This window comes from Lampetra planeri, chromosome 6 (assembly GCF_965212315.1).
Source record: "Lampetra planeri chromosome 6, kcLamPlan1.2.h2, whole genome shotgun sequence".
Lineage (NCBI taxonomy): Eukaryota > Metazoa > Chordata > Hyperoartia > Petromyzontiformes > Petromyzontidae > Lampetra > Lampetra planeri.
Genome location: NC_136112.1, coordinates 1309474 through 1329570, shown reverse-complemented (window position 1 = coordinate 1329570; position 20097 = coordinate 1309474). Strand labels below are relative to the sequence as shown.

General features: G+C 61.3%; 1 protein-coding gene across 1 annotated transcript; it reads right to left on the bottom strand.

Annotated features, from left to right (window-relative positions):
* Positions 1 to 977: 977 nt before the first annotated feature.
* LOC144719643 (uncharacterized) lies at positions 978 to 19263 on the bottom strand. The gene is made up of 14 exons (XM_078595779.1): positions 19158 to 19263; positions 17520 to 17752; positions 16807 to 16976; positions 14627 to 14997; positions 12826 to 13145; positions 11919 to 11969; positions 11570 to 11662; positions 10473 to 10550; positions 9914 to 9943; positions 9682 to 9753; positions 8777 to 8999; positions 8279 to 8368; positions 5257 to 6058; positions 978 to 5102 (listed from the first exon to the last, which is right to left on the bottom strand). The coding sequence occupies exons 1-14, from the start codon at positions 19261 to 19263 to the stop codon at positions 3359 to 3361; spliced, it is 4383 nt and encodes a 1460-aa protein (XP_078451905.1). The 3' UTR covers positions 978 to 3358.
* Positions 19264 to 20097: the final 834 nt, after the last annotated feature.

Genomic DNA, 20097 nt, shown 5'->3' with positions numbered 1-20097 from the left:
CATTCGTCAACAGTGTGTGGCCTTCACGGGAAAACAATTATAGGTGACGTTTCGGGCACTGGGCCTTTTACACATCTGTGCCCTTGCCCGAAACACTACCAATTGTGCACTTTTCCTTTAAAGGCCACGTGAAAATTGACGAATGTGTCAAGTTTGTGGTTCTAAAGTCTGGTGGGTGGTGGTGGGGAGGATAGGAAATCAGCTGCCCCCACCCTGCGTGCTTCCAGGCCCATAGCTGCAACTCTTCATCAGCACGCGAGCTGGGGGTGGGGGGGAATTAACCTGTCACTCACCTGTCACTCACCTGTCACTTGACAGCGGGCCTCGGGGTAGCGCGCTGACCGGTGGGACGCTCACAACCAGTGGATGCACCACACACTCACGCACCGTCACCACCGCACACGCACGCACCGTCACAACTGCACACACACGCACCGTCACAACCGCACACACACGCACCATCACCACCGCACACCCGCACCGTCACAGCTACGCACATGCGCCTACCAAACCAGAGCAATCGTGCACACACACACACACACGTGCTTTGCGTTGAACCACCCTGAAATGCATGATTGTGAAATTCGAATGTTTTGATTAACACGCTGGTATCGCATTTCAGTTGTCTTGCGATGGGCAGAATGGTGATGCCACCCTGGCTCCCAGGATCCCTACTCAGGTGGACACGCGGTTACTTGGCACTGAAGCCTGCCTGGATGCAATATTGCCTGGTTACATGATCATCCAGCCACCTAATCACGTGGCCGCACGTTTACACGAATATACAGCCGCCCCATGTACCTGCCTGCTTATCTCTCTCCGCGTGAACACCTGGCCCCACGTGGAACTAAATAACCCGGGGGGTTGCTTGGCTACCCTGGCCGGGTGTTCGGTCGTCAAAGGGCGCAGCAACAAACACGCGAGTAGGGTGGGACCGGGGGGGGGGGGCACCAAACAAAGCATGCACGAGCCAAGCGTCAGTTTCAAAACGTACTTGTATTTATCCTCAGTATTTCTATAAGACAGTGATTCTTTACAGAAACGGTGGGGGGCGGAGGGGGGGGGCAGAGAGAGAGAGAAGGGACAAACTCTTAGAGGGTGTGGGTGTTAAGGTGGGAGGCGGGTTAGTGGGATTATGGGTAAAGTATATTTACACAGCACATTGGGAGATTTGACGAAGGTCAGATTGCATATAAAATAGCAGAGTGTACAGAGTGGGGATGTGGGCATCGGGCACGCAGGCGACACAGAATTCGCCCGCCCACCTCCTGGTATAAATGTTCAACTTTACAGACATCCTTGAAAGACTTTGAGAAATACACATGATGATAAATAATAGCGATTTTAAATACAGGAAATACATTTTTTTTTCGTATTTTTTTGTGTCTCCTCGTTTTTTGTTTCTTTAACCCACCCCCCCCCGCCACTCGCTCCTCCCTCTCCCCAATTTTTACGCTTCACACTTGGGTAACACTTCTTCTCACCTTAGCGTACAAACGAGAAAAGAAAAGCGCTGCAACAGTTACAGTGAAATTCACAATTAACCCGAGAGCCGGCGTGCGTATAATGAAGCCACGCACTCCGCTTCGAAAAATACTCCCGTGTCGGAGATTGAAGCGGGCGAGGAGAGCCAGGGCTTGCCCGTGCGGGCAACGATCCGCGCACCGTCAATCCACCCGTTCGTCGTGTGCGTTGCTATCCGGTGACTTCCCGCCGTGGCCTCGCTCAAGGAATCTCACACAGATGCAGTAGATTCAAACAATCTGCCCCATGATGCTCCCAGCAGTCACAAAAGCCAGATCCAGACTAGATTCAATCCACCCCCCCCACCCCTTTTCCCATCAGACACTGGCCAAACAAGACCCAGGCCAAACCCAGGCCAGATATAAGACCCCCACCACCAGACCAGACCGGACCCAGGCCAGACTCGGATAGACCCATAGCCCGACCCAAGCCAAGACTAGACCCCACAATGCCCCCCCCCCCCCGACCCCAACTGGAGTAGACAAGGCCGCAACAGACCGACCCTCGGGGCCCCGTGTAGAGTGTGACGCCGCGCCTCGTGTCTCCCTTTCCGCCAAAGCGCGTGATGTTTTGCCATGGGTAATTAATTGATAATTATAGTATCGATAACAATAGCGACAACAAAAAGAAAAAAAAGAAACTAAAGCCACGTGTGTCGACTGCGGCAGACTCCGGCGGGACCACAGCCGCGTTGCAGGGACGAAGCCAGTTCCTGCCGTCGTGACGAAGCGAGAATGGCGCCGCACGGCATCGGAGAAGACAAAACAACATCCGCTCGTTTCTGAAATCGGTGGTGGGGGGAGGCAGCCGCCGCCACGGTCACGGCCGTCGCGCGCTCCGCTCGTTCCTCCGCGCCGCGCCCTGGCGACCAGACCCACCCCCGCCGCCCGTGTTCCCGACAGACGGCCGATTATTCACGCCCTCCGCCGCTCGGGTTCACCGCGCGCGTCGCCACGGGGCTCGAGAAGCTTCAGCCCATCGCCGTTGGGGAGGCCCCAGAGACGCCCCTCGCAACGACTCGATAATCGCCGCGCAAAACGCATTCAATCTCTCTCCTCGCGCGACGAATTCCCACGCGGGCCGTCGTGGTTTTTGTTTTTTCTTTCTTTCTTCAAAATAAATATACGCTTCCATTTGTTGTAGATTTTTTTTCGTTTGTTTGTTTTGTTTCTCATGGGGCCGAGAGGGTCTCTCTCTCTCTCCGGAGGCGATCGTCCCACAGCTTTGCGAACGTTCCTCCCCGGACTCCGTCGGACTTGCTCTCGAGTTCACCATCTCGGAATCTTCCCCCGCGGTTGCGTGCCCGTGGGGGTGGGGGATGAGAGGCGTGCGCGGGATGTGTCGTCTCCAATTGGCCGTGCGATGTCCGGAAAAAATTCCGCGGGACGGGGGGAGACCGCACCTCTCGGCAGTCCCGAGGGCTCCCCACCCCCCGCTCCATCGTCGCGTCTCCACATCCGCCGAGACGTGCACGTTATTATTATCCTTATTAAAATGATATTATTCCTAACGGTATTAATTTTATATCATCATCATCACCACCATCATTTTTGCTTGCCGCCAAAGTGCACAAATAATTCCTGTCGGATGTGTAACTTATCAAGAGCTGAGCGTTCCTTAAATTAAAAGTCACGGATCTAGTTCCAACTTTGATGAACCTCACCGGCCTGCATCTGTTGCCGAGCGGGGCCCGGCCCGCCCGCCGGCAGGCCGCTCGCACGGCAAAGCCGGCCGGCTGTGCCGGCCCAAGGCGAAGTTGGTGCGACGATCGTTATCCATTACACACGAAACTAAAACCTAACCGGCTCCGCTGGCGGCGGCAGCCGAGCGGCGCTCACCGCGCCTCCACCTCCTTGCGCGAAGGCGAGCGGTCGCTGGGCTCCCCCAGGGGCGTGAGCGCCGCGGGCTGCCGCGGGGACATCGGGTGTGACACCCCCGTGGGGATGAGCGGCGGGGGCCCCCCCATGGCGGCCGCCGACGCCGACGGCGGCTGCGGCTGCGGCGGCATCGGCGGCGCGAGCGAGGCGGGCTTGCCCCCTCCCGGCACACCGCCGGGTCCGCTCAGGAAGCCGTTGTGCATGCCGTGCGGCAGGCCGGGCCTGGAGCCGGGGTAGTGCAGCGGGCCGAGCGGCGACAGGAAGCCCTGGTGGTGGTGCGGGTGGTAATGCGCGCCGGCGAGAGGGTCCATGCCGGCCGCGGCCACCGCCGCCGCGGCTGCGGCCGCCGCGGACGGGTTGCGCAGCGCGTGCTGGGTGGCGCGCGCCCGCTCCAGGTCGTCGCGGAACGACTGCAGCCTCTCCCGCTCGTCGCGCTCCGCCTCGCCCCGCCGCACCTCCAGCAGGTTGTTGTAGTCGTGCGGCTCGCGGTCCCGGTAGCTCTCGGCGCCGTAGAAGCCGCCGGCGGCCGCCGCCGCCGCGGCCGCCACCGCCGCCGCGTGCGACGGCCCGGGGAAACGGTGCGCGCCCGGCAGGCCCGAGAGGTCGAGGCCCAGCCTGTAGGGGTCGCGGAACGCGCTGGCGTCCACCCAGGGCGGCGGCGGGTTCATCATGGGGTGGTGCTGCTGCTGGTGCTGGGGGGGCTGCTGCGGGTGGTGGTTGTGGTTGTGGTGCTGCGCGTGCTGCGGCGGGAACCGCGGGTCGCGGCTCTGGAGGCCCAGGTGGGGCATGCCCAGGTAGTGGCCCTGGCCCACGCCCGTGGCCGCCGACAGCAGGCGCGTGCGGTCGAGCAGCGCCAGGTTGGAGGAGTGCGAGCCGCTCAGCATGCCGGAGCTGGGCGGCAGCGGGTGAGACTGCGGGGGCAGCCCGGCCGCCAGGTGGTGGTACGGGTCGCCGGGACGGGCGCCCACGAAGGAGGCGACGCCGGGCCCCGCGCCGCCGCTGCTGGTGATGATGGCCGCGGCGCCCAGCGAGTGCTGCGTCTCGCTCTCCTCCTTGCGCTCCTCCTTGACGCGCTGCAGCTCTCCCAGTCCCGACACGAACGGCTGCGCCCGCCTCTCAGCGCCGCCGCTCTGCCGCCCGGACGCCGCCGCCGCGGCCGCGGCGTCTGGCCCGCTCGGCCCGGGCAGCGCGGCCCCGTGGGGGCGGCAGAACGGCGAGATGCAGCGGGCGCGGCCGCCGAGCGCGGCGCCGCCGCCGCCGTCGTCCCCGTTGCGCTTGTCGCCGTGGCTCTCGCGCGAGGACGGCGCCGCCATCGTCGCCTCCTTGGCCCGCGACTCGGCCGGGCCGACTCTCCCCTCCGTGGGCGACGTCGCCTCCTCCTTGGGCCGTGTCTCAAGGGACGGAGCGGCGGACGCCACGGCGGCGGTGAGGCCGTCTTTCCGGATGTCGGGGGGGCGCCTCCCGGTCGCCGCCACCGCGGCCCGAGGGCCTGTCGGGCGGCTCGGGAACGCCGCCCTGGCGCTCGGGCAGGTCGGCGCGCGGCCGCTCGGCCTCCCGCAGTCCGTCGTAGCCGGGGAAGGGAGGCGTCCGCGACGTCGCCATCGGCGACGGCCGGCTCGGGATGCGGCCGCGCTCGCAAGCGTCCCTGCCGGGGTGGGGCGGGGGAGGTGAGGGGGTAGGGCAAACGACGCCATGCCATCACTCGCCGTGCATCACATACTCATCACTGCAGTTATATTTACATCAGCGATTTAATTTAGATTCAAATCAATTGAACCACATCACCATTTCTGAAGTAACGGCCATTATTTTTACCTTTCTCTCTCCTTGTCATCCTTGCTGAAGCCAAGGTCACGTTTTTCGACGTCTCCTCTCTCCTGATTGGCCAGCGTGGGCAGGCCGATTCTCTCCCTCTCCGGGAGGGCCATGGGCGGCGGCGCCGACCCACGTTCCCTCTCCTGATTGGCCAGCGAAGGGCGCTCCCTGTCGTGATTGGGCACGGCGGACGACCTTTCCCTGTCGTGATTGGCCGGCTGCGAGCAGCGCTCCTTCTCGTGACCGCGTTCCCTCTCCTGGCCGTGCTCCCTCTCTCCGTGGCCGGGGAACGGCCGCTCCCTCGCCTGCGCGGGGATCATCTGGCCTCTCTCGCGCTCGGCGTTGGCCGAAGAGCTGCGCTCCCTGTCCGGCGCGCCGGCCGGCTGCGCCCTCTCCCTGTCCGCGCCAGCGAGGTGGCCTCCCCGATCTCTGTCCGCGCTCGCCGAGTGGCTGCGCTCCCTCTCGTGGCCCGACAGGCCGCCGTTGCGCTCCCTCTCGTGAGCCGTGCTGCTCGCCGCCGCCCGCGGCCGCCGCGGCCGCCGCGGCCGCCGCGGCCGCCGCCACGGCCGCCGCGTTGCTGCGCTCGCGATCCTGGCTCCGCTCCCGCTCTCTCTCGCGCTCCCTCTCGCGCTCCCGCTCCCTCTCGCGCTCCCTGTCCCGCTCGCGCTCCCGCTCTTGGCTCGCCGAAGAGCTGCGCTCGGGCGCGTCGCCCGGCTTGGGCCAGGGCGGCGGCGTGGGGAAGGAGGGCGGCGTGCGGTGCAGCCGGTTCCACGGCTCGTGGGGGTTCGAGAAGCCCGGGAACGGCGGGCCCTCCTTGGCGCCGAACAGCGCGCTGCTGGAGGCTACGGGAGGCCACAGAGGAAGGGACGGAGAGACACGCACGTGATGGGGATTTCTCTTAGCGATGAGCAAGCGGTGATGCGTGCTTCATCTTTACTCGGATTGAAAGTCGGTGCGCTGGTGCAGGAGTTTGGCGACAGCGTCGAGCATATCGTGTGGTGCGCTGCGGTAGGGTGTGGTGCGGTGTGTGCCGAGGTGTGGTGTGATGCCGTGCGGTGTATTATCACGTGTTGTGCTGTGTCAATGTGTAGTGCGACATTGTGTGGTGTGATCCTCTGCCATGTGTTGCTGTGTACATCGTAATGCTGTGCGATGTGTTGCTGTGTACGGTGTGATGCTGAGCGATTGTTGTGTTGTACGTACATTGTGTGTGGTGTGTGTCGTGTTAATGTGTGTACGGTGTATTGTGTGTGGTGTGTGTCGTGTTAATGTGTGTCCGGTGTATTGTGTGTGGTGTGTGATGTGTTAATGTGTGTACGGTGTATTGTGTGTGGTGTGAAACGTGTTAATGTGTGTACGGTGTGGTGTGTGTGGTGTGTGACGTGTTAATGTGTGTACGGTGTATTGTGTGTGGTGTGTGATGTGTTAATGTGTGTACGGTGTATTGTGTGTGGTGTGAAACGTGTTAATGTGTGTACGGTGTGGTGTGTGTGGTGTGTGACGTGTTAATGTGTGTACGGTGTATTGTGTGTGGTGTGTGATGTGTTAATGTGTGTACGGTGTATTGTGTGTGGTGTGTATCGTGTTAATGTGTGTACGGTGTATTGTGTGTGGTGTGTGATGTGTTAATGTGTGTACGGTGTATTGTGTGTGGTGTGTGATGTGTTAATGTGTGTACGGTGTATTGTGTGTGGTGTGTGACGTGTTAATGTGTGTACGGTGTATTGTGTGTGGTGTGTGATGTGTTAATGTGTGTACGGTGTATTGTGTGTGGTGTGTGTCGTGTTAATGTGTGTACGGTGTATTGTGTGTGGTGTGTGATGTGTTAATGTGTGTACGGTGTATTGTGTGTGGTGTGAAACGTGTTAATGTGTGTACGGTGTGGTGTGTGTGGTGTGTGACGTGTTAATGTGTGTACGGTGTATTGTGTGTGGTGTGTGATGTGTTAATGTGTGTACGGTGTATATGTGTGTGGTGTGTGATGTGTTAATGTGTGTACGGTGTATTGTGTGTGGTGTGAAACGTGTTAATGTGTGTACGGTGTGGTGTGTGTGGTGTGTGACGTGTTAATGTGTGTACGGTGTATTGTGTGTGGTGTGTGATGTGTTAATGTGTGTACGGTGTATTGTGTGTGGTGTGTGATGTGTTAATGTGTGTAGGGTGTGTTGTGTGTTGTGCGTGACGTGTTAATGTGTGTACGGTGTATTGTGTGTGGTGTGTGTCGTGTTGATGTGTGTACGGTGTATTGTGTGTGGTGTGTGTCGTGTTAATGTGTGTATGCTGTATTGTGTGTGGTGTGTGATGTGTTAATGTGTGTACGGTGTATTGTGTGTTGTGCGTGACGTGTTAAGGTGTCATCTTCTTAGGTTTTTTTCGGTAAAGTCACGTAGAAAGTAAAATAAAATAAAAACAAAAATCACGACGTTTCGGAGGCAACACAAGTCTCCGTCATCAGGTGGGACCGTCACAGCCAGATTAGCTGTATCAAGTGAGGCAATGATTCAAGATGTAATCCCTTAAAAGCGAGTTGAGGGGGGAGGGAGAGGGAGGGGGGAGCTCATCAGACTATGGTAGCCAATGAAAGGAACGTATCGGGAGGGAGGGGGGGTGAGGCCAAAAGGGTGGGCGATGGACGTGTTGATGGACGTGTTGCTGAGTATAGCGTGATGCTGTGTAGTGTATGGTGTGTTGTTTGGTGTGTGGTGTGGTGTGTGCGGTGTGGTGTGTGGGGTGTTGCTGTCTGTATAATGTGCTGCTGCTGAGTGCGGCGTGATGGTGCACCCGTGTGACGCATTGCTGTGTGCGTGGCGTATTGTGTACGGCGTGCTGTGCGCGCGCGCTGTGACGCTGATGCTGCTGTGTTGCCGTACGCACGGCATGACCCAGCGTGGCGTACTGCCGTGTGCGCGCGTGCGTGGGGTGTGCGTGCGCGCGGTGTGTGGTGCGTTTGCCGCGCGGTGCGTCATTACCGAACGTGTTTTGGAACGGTGTTGCCCTATGTAGTGCAGCTCTGTGCAGCGCGGCACTTTGCAACCACAACGACGGAAAGAAGGCGTTCTCACCCAGCGTGGGGTTCCCCAGGCCCCCGAACGCGCTCGTGCTCAGGTTGCCGAGTCCAGTGAATCCGCTCGGCCGGCCGAAGGGGTCCACCGCTGGTGGTGGGGTTGGGGGGGTGAGGGGGGGGTGGGGGTGGTGAGGGCGGGGACAGGCGCGGGGGCGGCGAATCACACGGACGCGAGCGCGGCTACCGCGGCGACGCCCGAGAGAGTGGGCCACGTGTTGCCGGCGTCGCGCTCCGAATTTGCCATCGTTTGAAAAATGACCCCGAGATTCCGCAATTGGGTAAAACCAAAGAGCGACATCGGCTCCTACTGGCCGACTACACCCGCCCGTGAAATACAGCGCCGACGTGGCCTCCCCTCGCGAGAGAATTGCTGCTGTGAGAACGGCACGAACAACAAACGTTCCCGACGGTCGCTGTCCTTGTCGTTGCTGCTACTGCAGTAGTTGTTGTTGTTGTTACCACCGGGCGACACAGGGAGGTGGCGGGCTGCACTCACCGAGGTGACCGGGTGGGCTGAGGAAGCTGTTGTGTTGCGGGGGCGGCACACCAAAGGGGTTCGCCGGAGGCCCGCCGGGCGTGGAGAAGAGAGCGCCGGGCCGTGCCAGGTCGGCAGGGTGCGGGTACCCGGGGAAGAGCCCAGGGATGCCGGGCCGGCCGGCAGGGCCCAGCAGCTCAGGCTTGAGGCCCAGGTCCAGCTTGTGAGGGTCGCTGTGCAGCGCCTGCACGACGGGTCAAGAGGTCGAAGGTCAGGCAGGACTCGGCACGAAACGTTCCGACTCGTTTGCTGCAATGGCCCCTTAATACTAGGTGTGAACGTAACGTACGAGCGTAACATAACGTCCGCGTGCGATAAGGTTTTGCGGCAAGGGGGGCAACGAGAAGCGTACGTCTCGGAATGGCGCTGGCTCTGCGTGCGTCGCGGCTCCCTCGTTAATAATTATTCAACTCGCGCGCTTTATTTGGAAGTAAAAGACAGCCCGCGGACGCACGACGTCACCCAGGCAGGGCTTGGCCGTGCGGGGGAAGGGACCGCCGTTATCATTCGTCGTATCATTCGTCGTCCAGCCGCAACGCCGGCCGGAGGCGCGTCGGTAATTTTCCCCACAGGGATCGCGCGGCACGGCGAGTGTCAAGCGATCTGTTACCTCGTGCCGGTCGGTGCGGCGAGTACACGGAACGCTCCCGGCTACCCACAACCCTGCGTCGTGCGAACACAGCACAACAACGCAGCGCCGCGCGGATTTCTATACGCCGTCTAAACATAGCCTGGACTTGAACATGGGCAGGGAGTGCTCGTGGGGAGAGGGGGGGTAAGAGCGAGGAGAGGGCATGGGCAGGGGTGTAGAGACTCTGGGGACAGCGGCGTCAAATCGAGACGTCTATTTAAACGGCTGCGCTGACCTTGGCTTTCTGCTGCTGGTGGTAAATGAGCCAGGCGATATGCACGTGGGCAGCGCACCACTTGCCGGGCTTCTGCAGGCGACACGTACCCACACACACACACAGCAAGACGAGCAACGTTAAACCTCAACTCGACAATGGTGGGCGCGTGCACTCCCCCCTCCCCCCACCGCGTGGCGCGAGAGTCGCGTGAGCGAGCGGTGTGGTGCACAGCGACGCGAGAGCGGCTCACCTTGAGCGTTTGTCTAAACGGATCCGTCAGCTGTCGGGGGGTGGAGGGGGGTGGGGGAACGTAGGGGTGGGAGGAGAGAAAAGGCGACGCTTAAAGCACATCAGCCGCTCCGGTTGGCCCGGTGCGGGCGTTGTAATTCGTGAGGCTCGTGCGTGCAAGTACGTGGGGGAGAGGTGTAGCAGCGGTTAGCGCGCTGCGCTACGAACCCGGCGACCCGAATCCGATTCCCGCTCACGACCAACAACAGCGACGATCTGAACCGGTCCTGGGCCTCCCCCCCAAGGTCGACTCATCCTTTAAAGGTTATACACTTGGTGCGGTGTGTATGTTGAACTTCTTTCACACCGTACATAGCCAACCGTGCTTATCGTCTCTTGTTGAGACAAAGGCAGCCAGGCACGGTGTTGGCAACCCACCACCCTTGCCCCCTCCTGTGCTGTGCCGGCCTTCACAGGTGCTCGCAAATAGCATTTTCCCCAAGAGTCTGTTAAGGCTTCAGGGGGGATCTTTGTCTGTATTCTGTGCGTGCTGTCACCCCGTGCGGGCTGCGAACTGTTACCCGCGGGTCCTTGGTCAGCAGGCTGTGTGATGGCAGCGACCCCGCCCGGCCCGGGCCTACGTCCATCGGACTTGCCGTCTGCAGAGGGGTCACACACGGGGTCACACACGGGGTCACGTGGTTGGTTCTGGGCTGCGCATCGTCCGTCTCCTCCTGGGTCAGGGTGTGCGTGCGGGAGCCGCGAGGCCGCGAACGAGAACCCCGCTAACCGCAGCCGCGCACAACCGGGGGCAGCAAACTCGCACCGCCCGACAAATAGCAAGAGGTGGGCAAACAACATTCACATTACTAATTACCGGAGGAAATGTAATTTAGATACGAATGACCAATTACTTTGCGCTGTGTAATTCGGATACCAATTATAAATTACAAACGTAATGAAATTACGTGTAATTGAGATACCGTCCGTCTACGCAACCAATCAGGAAACGGGTAACCCGACCCAAGCAGACAATCGGGGTGCGTTTTGCTCGGCTGCTGCCGACGCAAGGCGCTCCCCGAGTGGCCGACCGAATGATGCGGTCGCAGCAGCGGGGGCGGCCCTGCTTTCGTTTGTTTTTTGTATTCATTTAAAACCAAAAAAAACGGGTTTCCGTGTTTTTCCGCCGCAGACCCTGGGTCTTGAATGCATTTATTTGAGACGTCGCGTGGCGGCAGCCGGCGGCCGAGGGGGCGGGAGGGGCGGGGGGGGTTGGTGATTACGGAAGGGAAGGAAGGAAGGAGATTTCACTCGGTATTGATTTTTCTAAAATTGCGTCGAGCCCGGGGCGCGGCAAATGCAGCGTGCGCGCCGCCGAGCGGCGAGGGGGCCCCTAGGACGGGAGGCTGAGCGCGGAGTGGCTCGTAAGCAATGGCCCCGGTAGGGCAGAAAATCGCGTCTCCTCCGTGAAACATAAAAAACTGAAAACAACTCAAGGGGGAAAAGAGACCGCAGAAGCGCGCAGCTCGCGGCGAGCGGGGCGGTCGGCGTGCGGGATCACGGTTGTCGGGACGGCGATTCGGAAAGCCAAGACGGAACCAAACAAAGGGAAGGGGCGGTAGAGCGGAGGGAGAAGGGGGGGGGGGGCGTGACAAGGGGAGGGTGAGAGACCCCGCACCTTGGGCTGGAAGGCACCCTGCAGCGAGCCGAAGTGAGCAGGCGGGAAGAGCGGTGGCATCGCAGGGATGCTTGAGTGGTAGGGCGGGAAAAACTGCGAAACACAGGGAGACGGCGGCAGCAGCGGCGGTTAACCAACCCGCCCGCGCCGGCGCAAAACCACGGACGGACTCGCGGCGGCCGCCGCCAGCGCCGCCCGCCGCGGCCGCCGCCGCCCACGGCGCCACCGCCGCTTCCACGTGCCGTGCGCCGGCACGCGCGGGGGGAAGAGGGAACGTTTTTTGGTCCGAGCGATCGAGTTCAGAGTTCAAACGTTGGCGTCGGCAGGGATGGGAACAAGGTGAACTTACGCTCGACGGTCGGTAGAAGGGGCTGTCCAACTTGGCGGGGTACTTGTCGAACTGCAACGAGACGCAGAGAGGGACAACACACGGGTCAGCGTCCGCCGGCGCGTTGCGTTTAAAGGGAATACGTTCATTACAGATTAACTATATATATAAAAAACGACAAATAGATGCTTTATTGGAATTGAAACGGCAGTTAATCCTCAAGTATATTTTTCCATGAGCAAAACAAGAGAGCGCACTTGCAGCTAATGAGCAAATTTCAAAAACAGCGGCGGTGACGAGTGCCATGCCGGTCGAACCGTCAGGACGCAACAAGTGACCCGGCGACTCGGACACACACAGACACACACAGACACACACAGACACACACAGACACACACAGACACACACAGACACACACAGACACACACAGACACACGCACTAACACGCACTAACACGCACTAACACGGACTAACACGGACACACCACACACACTCACTCGTATAACCACTGACTCACACCCTGCCTTAAACCCAGACGGCAGAGACACACACACACAAAGATACACAGACACTGACACAAACCCAGACACACACACACACTGACATAAACCCAAAACACACAGACACACACACAAAGGTAGACGCAGACAAACCCACACGCACACACACAAACACCAACACCACTAAGCAGTCTCTTTCACAGCATCAGCAGCAGTCACGTGGGCCACACGCGGCCACGCTCACAGTTTCACTCAGGGGCTGCCCCTCGCACGCCAGCGAGAGGAGGGAACCAGAAGATGGGGGCAATGGGGCGGTTGGGGGGGAGGGCAGGTAGGGAATGGGCTAGGGGGGGCGGAGGGAGCGGAGGGAGCAGAGGGAGCGGAGGGAGGGGTGTTTTACTTATCCAGCCCAGACAGGGGGCACACACCAGCGTCGGGATGGGCGGGGGAGGGGGCATGGGGCCCCCCGGCAGCAAAGCGGCGGCCGTGGCGCCTGGCGCGGGGGCGGGCGGGATGGCGCCCGGGAATGGGGTGAACGTGTGCTGGTGGGTGTGCTGGTGCGTGTGCTGGTGCTGGTGAAACTCGGCGCGGTAGTACGGCGGCGGCGGCACCGGCAACGCGGAGGCCGGGTGCTGCGACGGCGGAGGGGGGGGCGTTGGCCCCCCCCGGTTGCCCGCCGAGCCGGCGCCGCCGCCGCCGTGCGCCGCCAGAAAGCGGCTGTTGAGCTCCTGGCGGAGGAGCTCTGGGTCTGCAACAACAAGAGGCACACACGGGGCGCCCCGCGCGGGCACACGGGCACCGGCAGCCGTGAGCAGCGGCGACCGCGACGGTAGAGAGTAAAACTAAGAAGGGCATTCACCTTGCACTCCCGATCCGGGCAGCTAAGGCCCAGCTGAGGAGGAGGCAGGTGTGATGCGATTGGTGGAGGTGGAGGAGGAGGAGGAGGAGTCGGGAAATAGCCAATCAGAGTCTCCAACTGGCGCTGGTAGTACACGATTGGCTGGAGGTAGGCTAGTGGCAGGCTGGCGTGATCTGAAGACACAACAAGACGCGCAGCAGCAGCAGCAGGCAGCAGCGGTTACTCCTCCACGCGCGCTCGCTGGCCCACGCCGCCAGCGCTCAGCATGCCCGGCGAGCCTGCAATTTCGGCGCCCGCCCGCTCGCTCGTTCCGTCGGTTCCAAATTCTTGGTTCGTCTTAAAACATTTAAGCGTTGTTATTATCAGAGGGCTTCGCGTGGCCACGTTGGCATTGGAAATTTGCACAAAGGGACGGACCGGCGGGACGGTGGGTGGGGGGCCTTGGTTCGAATAGAGAGATAACAGTCGCACCGCGATATGGTGGCGGCAGCAGCGTCGTGCGCCGTGGTTGCAGGCTCTCCGGCGGTGGTGTGTGTGATCACTCCGGCACGCGGTATATATATATATGTTGATATGTTCTCATGGTGTCATTACCATCGCTTCTTGATACTTCTTATCAACATTTAAAATGCACGATCAAAACACTGCCCAATCAAAAATCCAAACTCGTTCAACGACTTAGGCCGAGATTATTCGGTTGTTCTCTTCCGTAAACGGTGAAGGTTATTATTCTTTTTTAAATGTCTCTGTTACATATTTTACGTTTTATGCATGCGGCCTCCTCCTCTCCTCCACCGACACGATTCGAGCCAAAAACGTGAAATACCGAGGTTCAATTAGAGCGGCGCGTGGCTCGTGGCTCGTGTGCCGAGTTCACGGCAGTGTCTTTAAACGCTAGGCGACCGCACGCTCCCGCAAGGGAGACACGCTACTCACACACAAGGCATCGTAAAATCACAACCGTGGCATCGCATCCAACAACAGCCCGCTACATCGGTACATTTAATCACATATTGGATAATCGGGCATGCGCTAAAATTGCGCTCTTAAAATGACGGCAATCTCACAAACGACTTCTGCAATAAACTAAACGTAAAGAAATTTTCCTCGCCAAATATCAAGCACCCACCCCCCCTGCCTCCCTCCTTCGCCCCCCCCCCCACCCGGAGCCGTCGCTCACACAGCGCGAGCACCCGCAGCAGCTTGCGCGCGAGCGCAGCGGCGGCTCGGACAGCTGTGGCACGAAAATACAATTATCTCGGGAGAACCCCGCGCTCTCTCGCCCAGCATCCCGGCCACGCAGCCGCCCCCTAAACGCGCGTCCGCAACCTCCGCCCCGGGCCTCGCTCGGCCCGCTCGGGGAGACTCACCTGGCGAGTAGGTGGCCGGGTTGGAGGGGTGACCGGGCACGGGCAGGGCGGGCGACGGGAGCGGGGCCGTGGGGGGCGGCGCGAACATTGCCGCCGCGGGGTGAGGCGCGTGAGGGTGCCTGAGCGGGGGCGTCGGGCAGCTGTGCGGCGAGAAGTCGGCCAGGTGCGGGTGGCCGTGGGGGTGGCCGTGCGGGTGCTGGTGGGCGTGCTGGCGCGTGGGCGGAGCGGCGTAGCCCTGCGCCAGCCCCGGGGGGTAGCCCGGGTAAGGCAGCGAGAGGGAGGGCGTGGGCGTGTGGCTCGGCGTGGGCGTGCGGTGGTGCGCGTGGGCGTGCGCCGGCGGGGTCAGGTACTTGAGCGGGGTGCTGCTCCGGCTGCTGCGCAGACGCACGGGTGGGGGGAGGGGTGGGGGGGGGGTCAGGCAGCACAAGCGTGGCTCTCACGGACTCGTACGCACCCACACGCGCTCATCCACCCACACGCGCTCGGGATACGAGCGAGTGTGCGTGCAGGTACACGCGCACATCGCGCGAGACGTTATTCAAAGCAAAACACCCTCACCACTTTCATCGTCAGCTTCACGGTCATCGTCGTCGTCGCCATCCGCGCAGCCTGGTAACATCACACTGCGTGCTCACGTTTCGACAACCGCCCAGAGCAAAGACGGCGCTGCACGTTCAGTCACGGCGGCGGAGCCCCGAACACAACTGGGAAATCTCACCGAGATGTCTCGCGCAAGCCGGTGGCGGCCAATCACGGCGCACTGACGCATCTTCCCAGCAACCTAAGCCGCCCCCCACCCCGCCCCCCACCACTTAAACATCGTTTTAGTAAAACCGACACCGTGAGAGAACGTCGTTTTGCGGCGCACGGCGAGGAGGGGGGGGGACGGAGGGCCGGGGACACAGGGGTGTTGGGGGGGGGGCGGCTGTCGTGCGGCATGACGTTCCGCTTCTCGGACGGCGAGCCTCTAACGCGGGGGGGGGGGGGGGGCGGCGAAGCGGGGGGCCGCTGGGCTCTTAGCGGAGACGGCTCGGGAGGGCCCGCCCCCCGCGGCATGAATCCGATCGCTCGTCGCTCGTTAAAGCTGCACGAGCGCCGACGAGGACACGCGACAGACCACGTCGCATGCAAGCACGCAAGCATGCAAGCACGCGCGTGGCGGCGGCACTGACGCTGGGAGGGAGGTGGGAGGACTCTCGCGAGGGCATCTGCCAGGGCTGTTTGAGCAAAAGCGGCTCTCGATTGCGAGAGCGAGCGCGTACGTGTAACAATCCTGCTCTCCCAAGTCGCCCGCACACCCGCCCGCGCGCGCTGGCACGCGAGAGGGAGAGAGGCGGCCGCCGTTTTCCCCTCCGCGGTTTGCAGATTTAGTTAGAGGCCGCCTTTTCAAGTGAAGAGCCGACTGCACCGAGAACTGAGAACTCAACGAGGAAGACGTGAAGCAGATTACGACGACGATGCATAAAACGTCTGCGCTGGGCTGGGAGCCGCTGGGCAGGGTGGGGAAGGAGGGCCGATTACCGGCGAGGGGACATCTCGGAGGTGGCCGTGTGTTTACCGTGCAGCAGCAGCAGCAGCCGTGGGATCTGGCGGAGGGTGGAGGGAGTTGGCAGCAAGGGGATGGCGCTCGCAGCGAGAGAGGCGCTGCGCACTGTACGCGTTCTCTTTACTTATTCCTCTCGTGGAGGGCCATGCCACCAGCAGCAGTTGCGCAAGCAAGCAACTGCAGGGCTGCGCCTTTACCCTTTTTCTCAATTTTAAACGGCCACGCAAGAAGAGCCCATAACGTGTACACCTGTGTTCTTCGTTGCAAGGCCCGCGGGGCCACTGGTGGCCCCTGGTGGCCTTCAGCGCGGGCCTTGACGTGGCAGCCCCCAAAACACCCCCCATCGTCGTGCTGCCGTCAAACCCCCAATGGTTTCAAATGTGCGGCGGCCCTCCCACTGATGATGTCTTATTGGCGAAAGTGCCACCCCCGCTCCCCACCGCTCCCCACCGCCCCTCCCCCAGCCCCCATCTCCCCCCCCCCCACCGCCCCCCCGAAAATTAGTGAAGAATAATACTGGACTGGTGTACACCCAAAACCATCACCCTCGCCCGCTAGGCTTAAGGGCCGACTGAGCGACGGGCTGCTGACGTCACCGAAGTCAGCGTCGGCGGGGCACAGCCCCGGGGCGCACCTCTTGGAGTTGACGCTGCTGATGCCGCTGCTGTACGCCGGCTGCAGCCTGGACTGCGCCTGCGGCTGGGGGTTGCTGGACGGCCTCGACTGAGGCCGCGGCTGCGGCGGAGTGGCGAGGCGGGCGGGGGTGCTGGCTGCCGACTGGGGCACCGCGCTGGCCGTCTGTGTCTGCGAGGAAGGGGGCGGACGACGGGGGTTGGGGGGGTTGAGGGTGACCGTCAGGAGAGAAGGAAGGAACGCTCACCGGCTCACTGGCTCAACGGCTCACCGACTCGCAGGTGAGTGTGTGCAGAAATAAGCGCAAGGCCAAATATAACGCGACAGTTTTTTTTTTCGTGCAGTCATTGGCGACCGGGTCGAGACCACTCTGTTTAATCACAAGTCAATGACTCCGCCTACGTGTGAATCTATCGGCGACTATGCGAGCGTACGAACCTACGGGTTTCTGCGCAAGCCCATGGAGAGATTTCTAATATGGGAGCCTGCGGTTGTCAGCGTAAGGTCTGCGAGTCCGTGTGAGACTGCGAAGTCTCCACTGCTTGGGGTTTACGGGTCTCTGTTGGCCAAAACCATCGACTCAATGGGGGGGGGGAGGGGGCGGCTGCTCGCTGACGGGATCTTAACCCGAGCCCTCGGCGGCGGCGACAGCGCCGCCCCCCCCAGGCCGCACGAGGGCCAGGACCAGGGCGACGAGTCGGCGGAGGGCCTCACCGGCGTGAGCGAGGGCTGCCGAAGCTGCGGCGGAGGCAGCTGGGGCTTGGGCTGCGGCGTGCGCCGTTCGGCGCCGGCGTGGCGCGGCGTCGCCGGGGCCCCGGAAGGGGGGGCGGCGGCGGCGGCGACGGCGGCGGCGGCGGCGCTGGCGGGGGGGGGCCGGGGGGCTCGGCAGGCTCTCCTTGCTCTGCTCCTGGCTGCGCGCGAGGCCGGACACGTGGGGCCTCGCGAGCCTCAGCGGCTCCCCGGCTCCACCGGCGGCCCCCGACAGGCCGTTGACGCACCCATCTGCAGACAAAGACAAAGGTCCCGTACCCCGCCCTGCGGCCTTGAGAGACCGCTCGTGGCGAGTGCCGTCATGGCGCGCGGAGGGGTAGGGTGGCCAGCACCACGCGCGGCCGCGTCTCCCTAGCGGCGATGTTTACGCAGCGCGCCGGGTACTCGTCTAAGGTCGAGCCGACCTAGAGGAGGCCCTGGACCGATTGAGATATTTGCCACTATTATTGGTCGTGAGCGGGAACCGAATTGGATGGTCAACGCGTGTCAGCAGAGTATTTTGACCTCCGTAGAATGCTATCAATTGTGTTGACCCACCTCCCAACTGGAGTGAAAACCGAGACCTTGGCTGTGTGAGCATGGAGGGGGGGGGGGTAGGGAGGAGTCGTTTTTCCTTGCACGGTAATTGTACCCTTGGGTTCAGAATCAGAATCATTATTTCGACTGGAGGAATCCAATGAGCTTTTGCACAGATGTGCAGTAGGGTCGGGTAAGAACGTTGCAAAAACAAACAGTACAAAAACACGATAGGAGTCCAAGAAAGGTAAACAAATTACCCGAACACACACAAAGATGACACTAAACCATCCCCATCATACCAGGCAATGCCCACTGAGGTATTAACTTATTTTTCAGATGCGACCTGGCCACATATTGATAGCTCAACAACAAAGTGACTTATCAATCGAAATAATCTCAATGCACGTTCCGAAATAATAACAACAATATTAACATCAAAACACCCTCGCCGTAATCCCAAAGCCATCATCCGAACCGCGACTGGTCGTCATGTCCGGTAGTCTAGCTGGCTTCTCCTCATCTCGCAGACACCGGACGGCACACGTGGCCGCGTTCGAACACCGCACGACGGGGAGGGAGATCACGAGGTGACGACCTCCTCTACGAGCGGGCAATGACGGAGCCGTCGCCCTTCACGTACGCCGATGCTGCTGCAGCGGGGAGGGACGGACGGTAACGCGTCCGGCGGCTCCAGACGGCTCTCGGAACTCAACTCACGCTCCGCACTAAAGAATAATGCCCCGCGGAGATTATGACGATGAGGTTCGCTTTCGCAGAACCTGGCTGGCCCTGCCAGAGACGAGATCGTCGGTGGAGCCTGTGATCGCCACTGGGAATCGGGGGGCCACTAATTCCAAGCAAACCGGCCTGGCGGGGCGCGCTGTGCCCACCGGGCTACCCGGCGGTGGATCTTTCGTGTTCCGCCCGTCAACCTCTGCCCATTGTCTGCATCCAAGACACTTAAGCTGAAGAGATCCGCCAACAAACAACGCCGCCGGCGGGGAGAAGTGTAAACACGCGGGAGCCCCACGGCGGCAGCCCCACGCGAGCGTCCATCGCTACCGCAGCGCCCCCCGACAAGGGGCCCAAACGCGGAGCGAGCAGCTGCCCCCCGGCGTGCGGGCGCACCGGCAGAACGCGCCCGCGTGTGACCGCGCCGCGTCGACATTGCGGCCGGGCACGCTTTCCTTCTCCGCTCGTTTAGCGGTACACGGAAACCAAATAATTCTACCGCTCGCCCGCCGCGGCGTGTCGTCTACATTTTTAATACTGAACTCGCCGCCTGGGAAACACGACCCCCCTCGCCGGCGCGAGCACGGCCCGCCGGCGATTCGGGGACGGGGCGAGCCATGGAGACGAGCTCGTGAGTCGCGCCGTTTGCCGACTGACTACCCGTCAAAATATTCGCCCGAGCAAAATATCCGGCGGGCGGTAGCGTACCCCGAAACCCGACTTGCCGCGGGCGCGGAATGCGATCCGGTATTGTCGCCACGAACAAAGGCGACGGGATCCTGGAGCGCAGACAAACGCGGGCGCGCGGGGCGACTCGGGGAAGCTTTGATATCCCCGTAACGAGCGCCGGACTGCGGCGCAAACGCGACCGGCGAGGGCCTCTGTGCTGGCGTCTGAGCCCATGCTCCACCCCTCCCCCCCCACCGTGCACGCTCTGTCCTCCCCCTGCTCTTGATTTGCGCTCCTTTTGCCTCGGTGCTGCGAGCAGTCAGGTGGAGAGAGGGAGGGAGGCGGCGGGGGCAGACGGCGGGTGCAATCGCGACCTTTGAACTCGGATGAAAGGTGGCAGTTTTTCTTCGATTTTCTCCGCTGTTCCGCATTCGTCAAGGGCGGCCGTCCGTGTTGTCTCAGCGGACAGCACGGCTCACGGAAATCGATCTCGCCAATCCCCGACCCGATCTTTATGTCCGCAAGATTTTTTTGGTTTGTTAATTATACTTTTTGACTTTAACTCTGGAGTGTAACATAAAAAAAACATTTTCTTTCCGAA

Excerpts from the sequence above, each read along its gene's own strand:
- LOC144719643 (XM_078595779.1), bottom strand. The coding sequence starts at position 19,263 with ATGTCGACGCGGCGCGGTCACACGCGGGCGCGTTCTGCCGGTGCGCCC. Across the intron at positions 9,944-10,472 it reads TGCTGACCAAGGACCCGCGG|CTGACGGATCCGTTTAGACA; the intron begins GTAACAGTTCGC and ends ACCCCCCGACAG. Across the intron at positions 9,754-9,913 it reads CGTTTAGACAAACGCTCAAG|AAGCCCGGCAAGTGGTGCGC; the intron begins GTGAGCCGCTCT and ends TGTCGCCTGCAG.